The sequence below is a fragment of the Phyllobates terribilis genome, unplaced genomic scaffold (genome assembly GCF_046119375.1).
Source record: "Phyllobates terribilis strain yellow unplaced genomic scaffold, ASM4611937v1 Scaffold_4647__1_contigs__length_58561, whole genome shotgun sequence".
NCBI classification, from domain to species: Eukaryota; Metazoa; Chordata; class Amphibia; order Anura; family Dendrobatidae; genus Phyllobates; species Phyllobates terribilis.
The window spans coordinates 42,346-55,263 of NW_027367396.1; the positions used below are offsets into that span (position 1 = coordinate 42,346).

A 12,918-nucleotide genomic window follows, 5' to 3' on the forward strand; every position below is an offset into this window, starting at 1 on the left:
AGTCCCCCGCCATTCCGCCTGCGGTTGTCACCTCTCCGCCTCCTCCAGTTGCACTTCTTCTCAGGTAGTGGTCAAGTTCATCGCAATTTTGCACCTGCTGTTTAATCCTCTTTTCAATTTCAGTTTTTTTTTATGTTATGAGTGGTTTAGTTAGGTTTTGGATTGAAAACATTAGATATGGAGCTTCCCAGGTTTCTTCATCACTTACTCTTGCAATTTGTAATCTTTCATTGCTTTGAAAGATGCCAGCACCATCTTTGTCTCAGTGATGAAAAACGTAAGCTTATTAATGACAATTTTGTGCACTGGCTTTTAAGATCACTTACTCTTACAATTTGCAATTTTGTGCAGTTTCTTCATCACTTACTCTTACAATTTGCGATCTTTCATCACTTACTCTTACAATTTTCACGCTTAGCTATGTATGCATTTAGGTATTCAGGGTTTGGAATTGTGTGTTGGTGACATCTGAAATAGATCCAATTATTAGAAGATTTTGCTGTGCTGATTGTTAACTGAAATTGTTTCTTTAACAGAACTGGAATGGTTGGATTTATCATTTTGGTTACTAATTTTCAGTTTTCACTATGAAGTCATAGGAAGATTCTGTTATCTAAAATTGTTAATGAGTTAACTCTTCCTAGAGTTTGCACAACCTTTTCTTGATGTTCCAAAGTAAAGAGTTTATAATAGAAGAAGAATGATGGTCTATGATGACAAGCGTGTTGTTCATCTTTCATTGTTCCTTGTTTTTTTTAATTGCAGAAACCTTGTCGGTAAACAATGGTTAAGTTAACAATGGTTGCTCGTGTTACTGATGGCCTTCCCCTAGCAGAGGGACTGGATGACAGCCGTGATGTGCCTAATGCTGAACATTACAAGCAGCAAATTAAATCTTTGTTTAAGAATCTATCTCAAGGCCATAATGAGGCCTCAAGGATGTCAGTTGAGAGTGGTCCTTTCGTCTTTCAGTATCCTTTTTCTATCTAGAGCTCACTATGCCAATCATTATGTTGAATTTTGAGCTCCTCTTTCCTGTACTCGATCTACCTTGCCATACAATTTTTGTGTGGTCAGTGAAGAACCTTATTTATGATTCGTGCAACGAATTTGCAGTTTTCAAACTTAAATAGTAAAATAGCAGGAACCATGAAGTGAAACTTATGCTTCAGCATTCTTTTTTAGAGGAATATCTAAAAACGAAAAATTAGTTGGAAAGGCTGGTAATTTAGACTCTGGTGATTCCTTAACCCAATCAGCTATATTATTGAAGGGAGGGTTTGTTATTTGACAATGTGTGATCGTGCTTACCCAAAGAAACTAGCTTTTCAATACCTGGAAGACCTGAAAAATGAATTTGAGCATGTCAATGGGAGTCAGATAGAGACTGCTGCAAGGCCATATGCCTTCATTAAGTTTGGTAGGTCTTTATTTTTCATTTTGTTGTATTTAGTCGAATTCTTTTCCATACTGAATTGCTCATTTATTCTAATATATTTTAATTTGTACTTCTCTGTCATGTATTATCTCTGTTTATATTTATTTTATGATCTATGACAGATGCATTCATACAAAGAACAAAGAAACTATATCAAGACACCCAAACTCAAAGGAACATCTCCAAACTGAATGATGAGCTTTATGAAGTCCACCAGATTATGACTCGAAATGTTCAAGAGGTTCTCGGTGTTGGTGAAAAGCTGGATCGTAAGTGACTCTTCTGTCTATTATCGTACAAAATATTATTATTATTATGTGAGTTGACTTGAACATGTCTAAGCCTCTAAGTTCATGGTTAGTAAGGAATATTTAGAGAACATTTAAAGTGAAATCTCTTTTGATGGAAAAAAGCAAAATATTGAAATCAACTTTTAGATCTAAACCCAAGATGGATGTAGAAGTACCTGTGCATTTACCATGGAATATCGAGATATGGCCATCCAGATAACACAACTCTTACATGTGCTGAAGGAATCATCTTATTATTTTTAAAGAAGATTTAATACATGTGGGAACTAATGAAATGCAGTGACTTTACAATGCCATTTGGTTTCTTTCTTTTTGGGTAGAAAGTGGTATATCCAAATTCATAGCTAAGTTTTAAATACTGAATTTGCAGAGGTTAGCCAAATGTCGAGCCGACTGACATCAGAATCTCGTGTTTATGCTGATAAGGCGCGAGACCTTAACCGACAGGTGAGTCCTCTCTAATTAAGCTTGCTTTGTTCTTGTATGTTGTTCTGATAGAGCACGTGCAAATGTGTAGGCCCTGATCAAGAAGTGGGCCCCGGTGGCTATAGTGATCGGAGTGGTGATTCTGCTGTTCTGGGTCAGGAAGAAGATCTGGTGAATGACATCTGAGCTTTACTTGTTCAGGCTATCCTAAATGGACAACAACCCTAATTCCGATAACTATATCTTCACAGTACCCACTTAAGCATTATCTTGAAATTAGCAGCATTTGAGGATGCTTTCCCGCAGATTTGGCATTGTTGCCCTAGGGTTCTTGTTCTATACTCATACTCTGTCAACTTCAACTGTTACATCAAACCTTTGCAATGACCTATTATGATCACTATATTCATTACATATTTCAACGTGTTATGGATGTGGGTAAATAGCAAACAGCCAACATGGGAAGGTTTGATGCCCTTAAACTGATGACAATTTTAAAATGTGACGAAGGTCACATGTTTACACGAAAGTTAATTGCTTCTAAATTTTGTTGCTTTTGGTGAACCGAGGTTTATTTACTCCTAAATTAGCTTCAAGATCAAATCAGACTAGCATGCATTAGTTGAAATTGAACTTTCTACGGTACGATTTTCTCATACTAAAGGGGCACATTGAATAGAACAGAATAGAATGAATAAACAAAATTTCCGTTTTATCCACCAACCTACCCCACGGTTTATCATCTCCATTGTTCCCATCCTCCACTGTCTCACCGAGCTTGAAGTTGGATACTTCATTTCTTGCAATTCACCAGCTCAAAACGCCGTCGTCTCGTGCGAACTTCTTTCATTCTCTCAGAAGCTGAGAAGCTCTTACCAACGGGGAAATATGATCCTGGATTGTTCCTGCCTTCTCCCTCATCGCAACCCTCCAAGCGTCTCCCACCGATTCCAGATTGTGCCCAGAAGATTCCAAGTTCTGGGTATGTTTTTCCTTGTCTATTTTCTTAAACCCTAAAGGTTCAGTGTGGAATTTGTAAATGGGGTAGCTCTGAAATGTGCGAGCAGTTAACTTGAGAATTATTGGGGAATCCAGTTTCAGTTGTGGAATTTTCACATTTCAATCGAAAGAGGGAAGCACTTTTTCTATTCAATTGTGTGGCCGTTTATCTGTTCTAGTAAGGCTTGATCATTATAGAAGGAAAAAATGCATACATGATGTGTTCATGATCTTGGTTTAAGTGTTTGTGACATGATGACATTCATGTGCACGTTAGATGACTGAATATATGAATTTTCAGCTTTGGGTTTGCGTAGTATATCTAAAAGATTTGGTTAACCAGGAGGTTCAGTGTCTTGCAACCTAAAGAAGCTGTTTCTATCCATCCAAGATTCCCGTTGGTCAATACTATCTATTAATTCAGCAATCTCTAAGTCTGAGCAGATAAGCAATGAGCAGTTACTAGCTGAATTGGCGAAACCGGCTTCTAATAAGGTACAATTTTGCATTGTTTTGTTGCTTTACTTCTTTTATCAATTGTGATTGAACATATCTTCTTCACAACAGGGAATGCTCGGTTTACCACTTCTCTGGACTAACATGTTGATGCTTGCTGCTCCATTGGAAGCGCTAGCAGAAACATGCGAGACTGAAAACTCCATGTTCACTATGCCTCTTCTGCTTTTTGTTGCTCTTGTAGGAGCTACTGTTGGAGGTATCAACACTACTGATTATCCTTTTCTACTGGTACTGCTTATTTTAGCTCCATGGTTCTGTTTTAGGATTACTTGCAAGACAGAGAAAAGAAGAGCTGCAGAAAGTGAACGAACAGCTACGTCAGATAAATGCAGCTTTAAGGAGACAAGCCAAAATAGAGTCTTATGCTCCTTCTTTAAGCTACGCTCCAGTTGGTGGTAGTGGAAGAATCGCAGAGAGTGAGGTTGTAGTTGATCCAAGAAGGCATCAAATGATGACTCGTTTAAAGACGGGAAAAAATTATCTCAGGAATCAAGATCCAGAGAAAGCATATGTGGAGTTCAAAGCTGGATTAGAGCTTGCTCAGCAACTAAATGATCCTATTGAGGAAAAGAAAGCAGCCAGAGGCTTAGGTTTGTTTCTTCATCACCATACCTCTTCAGTTATTTCATGAGATGAATGAATGAATCATCTTCTTCCTTTTCAGGAGCTTCATTGCAAAGGCAAGGAAAGTACCGTGATGCCATTACATACCATAGTCTGGTTTTGGAGATATCTAAAAGACAAGGAGAAGAGTCTGGAAACACAGAAGCCTACGGTGCCATTGCTGACTGCTATACTGAGCTTGGAGATTTGGAGAGAGCAGGGAAATACTATGATGAATACATTGCCAGATTAGAATCGGATTAATCTGATTTCACTACTCATAAAAATCCTCTTTACTTTAATCACATGACTTTTTTTTCCAGTGTAAACGGCATGTTTGATCTCACATTGAGGCTCCAAGATTGCATTTCTGTGCTTATCTAACTGGATCCTATATGGATAGTTTGATCCAAGAGTTCGGGTCGGATCCGGATTATGCCAACGGATATCCACATCAGTAGCTGTGTGTGATTACAAGCCTAGGTAGTAGAATTCCTTTTTTTTTAATTTCATCGTGATTAATATGGTGGCAGCTGTAGTGATGAGGCAAATCTTGATTGTATAATTAAAAATTGATTTTAATTTGCACCACCCGTGCAACCTCTGATGTCGTCTGATACAAAATTTAATTACTTGCTAATATTTTATTGTTTCTTTTTGTCTTACTCACCGGACTATAATCCCTTCTAGTAATACTCATTATACAAAAGCCATTAATTGTATTTTTGGGTCAGGACAACCAATTTTACTACTGCAAAACTGGGATTTATATTGTTTTTTGAATGATTGTCTATTTTCAAAAGAAAACATATATTTCCTAAAAGAAATGATATGAAAGTATTTTTATGGTGTGATTGATCAACTCTATCCCCAAAAATCACTACTAATTCCATAGTTAATGACTCCTGTAATGTGCGAATTACTTTTTGTGATGTGTTATACGTTATAGAGTATTAGGTGAAGTTATGTGATGATGGGATGAAAACGGAGGAGTCCACTCCACATGGCCACGTTGTGAAGTAGTGATTATTAATTAGTATGTGTTGTTTGCACTGTTATATTCTCGTTGCTCACTAAATGATTGTCTATATATCACTTATTAGCTGCGCCAATATACATTCCAGTTCACTCATCACATATAACAATATCTATAAAACGATTACATAATGATTTTTATAGATACTGTATTGTTGAATTCGAATACAAACAATTAAAACTCAATATGACTGTACGTGTACAGCAATATGCAAAATTAACAAATGCTACTCTTAATAGTTGAAATTTCAGCTCCTAATTCGTACCAAAACTATAATTTCGTGTATTTGAAATGTCTTGGTTATGATGAGAAATAGGAAACAAATAATTGACAAAAAATTAATTTAAACAAGGCCGGTGTTGTGTTGTGTCGTTGGGTCAGCAGTAACATGGACTCAAGTGTTCTTGTTTCATTTGTTAATGATTAGAGTTTATGAATTATAATCCAGAAAATTGTAAACGATGTTAAAAAATAATTAAGACTGCTGAGCTAATGCATGTATGCATGAATTTTGGAAGAAAATTGTTGAATTGCATCAATGTATGATGAACAAATTAGTGATACTTTAAGAACTTGGGCTCCTGATTTCACAGCAAAATCTAGCTGTATCAATATTTAAATTACTTAAATTTCAAATGATATACACGTTACAAAAAATCATAAGCCTATTATAAAGTCATTCGTTATCAATTTGCACTCCATTTTTTCATTTGATGGTTTTTTTTTTGTTTATAATTTTGTAGTAGACGAAAAATCATTTACTTTATAATCGTTCATATATTCATAGTCAACGATTTTATGATACGCGAATAATTGTTATGTGTTTATCAAGATTCTATTCAAACTATATAACTTGTCCCCAATGTTTCCCATAACCCTACAAACCTACAATCATGCAAACTCATTGTTTTTCTCTGCCAATTTCATAATTTAATTGGCCTCATAACTTAAATTTTTTGTGCTCTAGTTAAAATAAAAACCCACTTTAAATTTTCTGATATTTTTATCCTTATACGCAAATAAGAACACTAATTAATATATTCATGGAGTGTAAAAGGTGATCTCGTACCTAAATTTTATTTATTAATCTGGTTGCCTTTTCTTTGTCGGGGTTGTCGATGGTGTCAAATCGTTACTAGAGAGCACACTAATCTCCCGGCTAAGGCAGCTAACCTATCACTCCTTAGCATGATAAATCAGGAAACAACGCAATCTACGCAGCTCATAGGTTTCGAACTCGCGGTGAAATTAGGTGTGAGCAAAACAACCATAACCATATAACCGTACCGAATATCCGGAAAACTGGTATTTTGGCTAACCAAATATTCAGTTAGTCAATAACGGTTAACCGGCGTATTCAGTTAATCAATAACGGTTAATCGCATATCCGGTTAACCGATGTCGGTTAACTGAATGTGAATCAATTAGCCGATATATTTTCAAAATCATTTTTGAAAATATAATTTTATTAATTTTTATACCTGAAATCCTTGTTTTTTGCATTCCGGTTAACCAATATAATACGGATAACCATGATTGGCTAACCGAATACAACCGTTAATCAATACCGGTTAACCGACAAGATTGGGGTGCCCAGTTAACCGTTATTCGATTAACCGAATATTGGTTAACCAACCGTGCTCATCCCTAAGTGGAATATTGCACAACTCGGAAATGTTTTACCAACCCAATCTGGCTGCCTTTATCAGTACATTACGTTACATAAACCATGCTAAAACAAAGAATCTTACTTGCATGTATATGCATGTCTTGACATTTGCTCCGGTGGGCTTTTTCATGAAATAGAAGCTTGTTTCGCCGGTTTTAAGTTAACGACATACTGTTTTCTTCGAATTGTATAGATAGACTATCTTAAAATATATAACTACATATATAGAGTAGTGCCGGTCTGGCTATCCGCCGGTCAATTGCCGGAGAGAGACAAAGTTAAATACAAGCCAAAAGGTCTTTTCTCTTTTCATTCATCGGAATCTTTTACCCTATATAATCCGAAATTTCTGTGAGAAATAAATAGATAAACAATTGTGAGCATATAATATGAAAAAAAGATTAATTGTGTGCATCCTAAAAAGTTATTTGCACGTGATAATATCGGTTTTTATAGGTTTGTGGACGACTTTTCGTCCACTATGGATTCACGGTCTTTTTTTTATATCTGCAGTCTTGTTAAAGATAAAAAAACATCCCCAAGTTCATGGTGGATAGAGAAAAAATCGTCCGTAAATCCATAAAAAATGGCTTTGTGATATGCAAATAAAGTTATCATTGTGTGCGTATTAGCACTTTGTGTATATGATATTCTTTTCTGTTTTACTTAAATCATATTTTTGTGATAAAAATATCGTTTTTCAATTAATAACTTTTAAATCACTTCTATTTGTTATTTAGAGACGGTGATCCTATATCACACGTTAGCCGAAATATATTAAATATATGAAAATGTTTTAATGACAACATAAAAAGTATTATTGTAGACAAAATGTATACTAGCAAAGTTCTAAAAATGTGTTAATAAAGCCTAACATTAGGTCTCCATAGTATCACATCTCACCTGAATTTGGACAATCATTGCTTCGATGAATGGCTGGTGGCTTTGGATGTAGTTCGAGCGGATGCGGCTCATCATCTCTCGCACGTCATCATTGAAAGTGACAATTTTGCGTTTATCAATGCCATTAAGAGGATATGACATGTACCTTGGTGTATCCAAACTATCACTGATGATATTGAGGAAAGTTTCAAGGGATTCGATGAAGTTAAATTCTTTTACTGCTTCCGCTAAAGTTACAAAGCTGGTGATATTCTGGCAACAGAAATGGATTCTACAATCGATTTAAAAGAAGCTATCAAGTATTTAGCTATTTCTCAATTACCTGATGTACCTCAGGACTTTACGAGAGATGTTGTGTTTGTTGCATCCTACTCTCCTTAGTTTTCTTATTTCTTTTGTAAGCATCATCCATGGTGATGCTGCAGGATTGCCTTCAGGTTAGAAGAAATCCCAGTAATTGCCAATTTTCAAAAAAAAAAATCATCCAAATAGTATATAATAACATTGATTAAAAGAAAATTGAACCAAGAAAAATATTGTTAAGTGTAATTAACTGTTAACTAACCATCTTCTACTCTCTCCTCTAAAAACTTTCTCCTACAATAACCGTCCAATCTTATTCTTCAGAGGGTTATCATCGAATACTACATCAATAATAAGTCCTAAATTAGTAATTTTATTAATTTCTAGTATGCTTCTTAGTAATTTTATAAGTAAATTTAGACTATTCCTATGTGAGAGTTTGGGTCATCCATTCTTGGTAAATGATATATAGTTATGTTAGTTAAGGGTGACAACCCTTAATACTTTTCTCTAGTTTTGATAAAGACAAACTAGTTGTCTAACTATCTCTTTGAGTTCTTAAGTGTTATAGACTCATAGGAACAAAGACAGTGATCCAGCTTGAAGCGCAAGGGAGTCGCTTAAAGCATTAGAGCAGAGCAAGAGACACTACTAAAAAACAGCGTTTTAGCGTCGAAATTTAGCGACAAACGCGGGTTTGCATGCTAAATATGAGAAAGTCCATAATTAGCGACAAAACGAATTTCGAAGCTAATTCTTGGCGGGAATCATGGCGGACAACATTTGCGTCGAAAATTTCGACGCTAATTTAGCGTGCAACGGTTTCGACGCTAATTTCCTCGGTAACTATTAAAAATCTGAATCGAAAATTTCGACGCTAATTTCGACGCTAAATCATCCCCAGATTGCTGACGTGTTTTAATGAAATTTAGCGTCGAAATTTTTGACGCTAAATGTTAAACATAAGTCGCAAAACCCTCGTCTTCCCAGTTCCCAATAGACAGACTTGAGGTAGAGAGACGAGGCGATTCGGCGACGGCGGAAACAAAGGGGCGGCACGCGAGCTAGGGCGGACGAGCTAGGGCGGAAACAAAGGGGCGACTTCAGGGGTACGTCCTCCTCCTTTCTTCTTCCTCCTTTCTTGCTTGTTAATTACAAATCGGGGAAAATTTTTGATAACTAGATTTTGATTGAATTAGTTAGATTCGAAGCTTTATGCTCAAATTAGTCTCCTCCTAGCTTTCTACAACGTCATAGTACTCTTGCATCTTGATTTTGACTATGATTTGGAGTGAATTGATGTTATATGAATTATTAGGGTTGATTTGAGAAATTGTGAATTTGGGAATGTTTTGAGAATGTTGTGTGAAGTTGTGAACTTACGAATTTATCGATTTGTGAAATTGGTGGAAATGTGAATTTGTAGAATCAATTGTGATTGGTTGAATTTGGGAATTTGGAAAAAAATTGAATTTGTGAACTTACGAATTTGTCGATATGTGAAATTGGTGGAAATGTGAATTTGTAGAATCAATTGCGATTGGTTGAATTTGGGAATTTGGAAAATAAATTGAATTTGCAAATTTGTCAATTATAGGAATTTGCGAATTTGTTTATATGAGTTATTTATTGAATTTATTGGTCCATTAATAGAATCTCTATAGTTATATACATGTTAAGGGATAATAAAACAATTCGAAAATTGAGCTTTGATCGTAGTTGGATGTATAATAGAATATTAGGAGATGGCATGCTCTCATTAGAGTTCGTAAGTCATCTTGACAAGTTCTTTGAATTTGCTATGCAACATCCTGAGTGTATGGACGGCGATTAGATGAAGTGTCCATGTAGTAAGACTACATGTCAGAATACGTTTTATCGAAGCGTCGATGAAGTGAAGTTACACGTCATGACTAACGGGTTTGTGCGAGAGTATTTTGTATGGATTCATCATGGTGAGAATGGTGTGCAACAACCGTCTGAAGAGTTCGAGTATGGAAATGTGGAATACAATTCAGTTCAGAGAATGGTTATTGATGCAGCTGGGCCAGGAATGTTTGGAGAAGAAGGTGTGAATGAAGAAGCTCCGAATGAAGAAGCTCAGAAGTTTTATGATATGATGCGTGCAGCTGAAGGAGACATATGGCATGGTAATAAGAAACACTCACCTTTGTCTGCACCTGTTAAGATGTTAGAGATTAAGTGTCGACATGGAGCTTCAGTGTCCTTAGTAGATGATGTGAGTGACCTAATCCAGGAATTGTTACCTGATAACAACAAGATGCCAACCAACTTTGCTAACATCAAGAAGTTGGTGAAAGGTCTCGGTTTGCCATATGATGTAATTGAATGTTGTATAGACAACTGCATGATTTATTGGGGGCAAGATGAAAATGCCACACAATGCAAAGTATGCGGCAAGCCAAGGTGGAAATCCAACACAAAAAAGAAGAAGAGAAGAGTTAATATGCCGTACAAGAAGATGATCTATTTTCCTCTAACTCCGAGGCTACAAAGGTTGTATGCTTCAAAAGCAACAGCAAAGTATATGAGATGGCACGCCGAACATGAAATGATTGATGGGAAGATGTGTCACCCGTCTGATTCACCAGCTTGGAAACAATTCAGTGAGTTACATAATGAATTTGCAGCAGAAGTGCGAAATATCAGACTAGGATTATGCACTGATGGATTCCAACCATTTGGTAGCTTTGGGCAGCAATACTCTTCATGGCCAGTAATTGTGACGCCGTATAATCTACCTCCAGGGATGTGTATGAAACACGAGTTCATGTTTTTAACAATACTTGTCCCCGACCCTCGAAATCCATAAAACTGGATGGACATCTTTCTACAACCGTTGATAGCCGAGTTGAACCAACTATGGAGCCAAGGTACAATGACATATGACATCCATATGAGACAAAATTTTCAAATGAGAGCTGCATTGATGTGGACAATCAACGACTTTCCTGCATATTCTATGTTGTTTGGTTGGAGCACACAGGGAAAACTTGCATGTCCATATTGCATGGAGGGTCTCGGTCTGCTTTTAAGCTCAAAAACTTTTTTGAGCTAAAAGAGAATGAGAGAAAGATTGTTAATCAAACAGTCTTCGTCAGAGCTAGACCTGATCCGAGCTATAACTCTCATGGTGATACCTCATCTTCTTCTAGCGACTCTTTAACTAGGGAATTGACTGAAAAGATCAATTCTCTAGATAAAGCGCTTCAATCTTGCAAAAGTAAGAATGAATATCTGGAAGGAAAATAGGGGTATTAGAGAAAGAACTAAAAGAAACCAAGAAATGATTTCATGGTACTAATGCTCAAAACATTTATATGAAGCATGCTAAGAATCAAAATTATAAGCCTGATAAGCTTGAAAAGTTAACCCCATATCACCTTGGCAAAGGAAAGTATGTGTATATGAGATATTACCACTATTGTACTATGAGTGTAAGAAGAAGGAAGAGTTTAAAAGTAAGCCTTATAAGCCAATCAAGTTAAATCCTAATCAGGTGATTGACTTTAATGATCCTTCTTACTATGAGTGTATAGCTCATGCTAAGAAAGCTATGGATGTTCCTAGTTCCCAAGGCACTCACAAAAAATAATCAACCCATAAAAGCCAAGCTTCGTAGGTTCCAAAAGCTTGATTGTCTTACTTGAAGGTTGAAATGAGAAGCTATGACAACTGGTATATAGATAGTGGTTGCTCTTGTCACATGAATGGAAACCACAACATCATGCTCTCATTTCAAGCTGTAGAAGGAGGGAACATCTTCTTTGGAGACAATAAGAAGGGAAAGATTAAGGGAACTGAAGATGTAGAATTGACAAAGAAGATACAAATAAGAGACGTGAATCTAGTTGAGAATCTACGTTTCAACCTTTTCAACATTGCTCAAATTTGTGATGAAGGGGCAATTGCAGTCACATTCACTACCAAAGATTGTCTGGTTTAATCTCCCAACAAAGAAGTTATCATGAATGGAAAGAAAATTGAAAACACCTATTTGTTCGACTTTGCCTTCAATCTAGAGAGTCACCTATGTCTAGCCTCTATATCCGACATGTCAAATCTATGACACCGACGACTAGGTCATGCCAGTCTCCATATTTTGAATAAGCTTAAGAAGAAGGAGCTAGTGAGAGGACTCCCAGAGGTCAGAAGGTCCGATGGGGGAAAGGTGAGAAAGAAGGTCTGATGGGGGAAGAAAAATTAGACGATCCGAGAGGCGACTTCAAGCTCCTCCAGAGCAACTACGTTCTCCCAAATTTTCCTTCGCTCGATTTAGAGAAGCCTCCGACCCCATTCCCAGAAGCACTAAAGGATACTAAAAGGCCAACGGACGATAAAGAGTTGTTCGAAATTTTTAATAAATGTGTTGTGAATATTCCCCTACTCAAGCTGGTGCAAAGTATACCGCGATACGCAAAGTTCCTCAAAGAGCTTTGCACGGTAAAAAAAAAAGCAAAGGAAGAAAGAAACCATCAGAGTAGCGACCGGAGAAAGAGTGTCCGCAATCTACCAACACCTCATGCTTCGTAAGTTCAACGATCCAGGTATGATCACTATCCCTTGCCAAATTGGCAACACTAATTTTGACCGTGCTATGTTAGATCTAGGGGCCGCTATAAATGTTTTCTCGTACTCTCTATGCCAGCAATTAGGACTTGGACCTTTATATGAAACAAATATTCTAGTC

The 12,918-nt window shown here is 36.6% G+C and overlaps 2 protein-coding genes across 2 annotated transcripts; both read left to right on the forward strand.

Annotated features, from left to right (window-relative positions):
• Positions 1-783: 783 nt before the first annotated feature.
• On the forward strand, positions 784-2,350 carry LOC141249495 (uncharacterized). The gene is made up of 5 exons (XM_073669640.1): positions 784-971; positions 1,260-1,420; positions 1,561-1,707; positions 2,120-2,196; positions 2,267-2,350. The coding sequence occupies exons 1-5, from the start codon at positions 784-786 to the stop codon at positions 2,348-2,350; spliced, it is 657 nt and encodes a 218-aa protein (XP_073525741.1).
• Positions 2,351-2,568: 218 nt separating this feature from the next.
• Positions 2,569-4,560, forward strand: LOC141249497 (uncharacterized). The gene is made up of 6 exons (XM_073669641.1): positions 2,569-2,641; positions 2,990-3,157; positions 3,518-3,669; positions 3,742-3,889; positions 3,957-4,283; positions 4,358-4,560. The coding sequence occupies exons 1-6, from the start codon at positions 2,569-2,571 to the stop codon at positions 4,558-4,560; spliced, it is 1,071 nt and encodes a 356-aa protein (XP_073525742.1).
• The last annotated feature ends 8,358 nt before the right edge of the window (positions 4,561-12,918 follow it).

Coding starts and splice junctions, on each gene's coding strand:
- LOC141249497 (XM_073669641.1), top strand. CDS start 2,569: ATGATCACTATATTCATTACATATTTCAACGTGTTATGGATGTGGGTA. Junction 3,158..3,517: donor CAGAAGATTCCAAGTTCTGG/GTATGTTTTTCC, acceptor TTGGTTAACCAG/GAGGTTCAGTGTCTTGCAAC. Junction 3,890..3,956: donor TGTAGGAGCTACTGTTGGAG/GTATCAACACTA, acceptor GTTCTGTTTTAG/GATTACTTGCAAGACAGAGA.
- LOC141249495 (XM_073669640.1), top strand. CDS start 784: ATGGTTAAGTTAACAATGGTTGCTCGTGTTACTGATGGCCTTCCCCTA. Junction 972..1,259: donor AGTGGTCCTTTCGTCTTTCA/GTATCCTTTTTC, acceptor TAACCCAATCAG/CTATATTATTGAAGGGAGGG. Junction 1,708..2,119: donor TGTTGGTGAAAAGCTGGATC/GTAAGTGACTCT, acceptor CTGAATTTGCAG/AGGTTAGCCAAATGTCGAGC.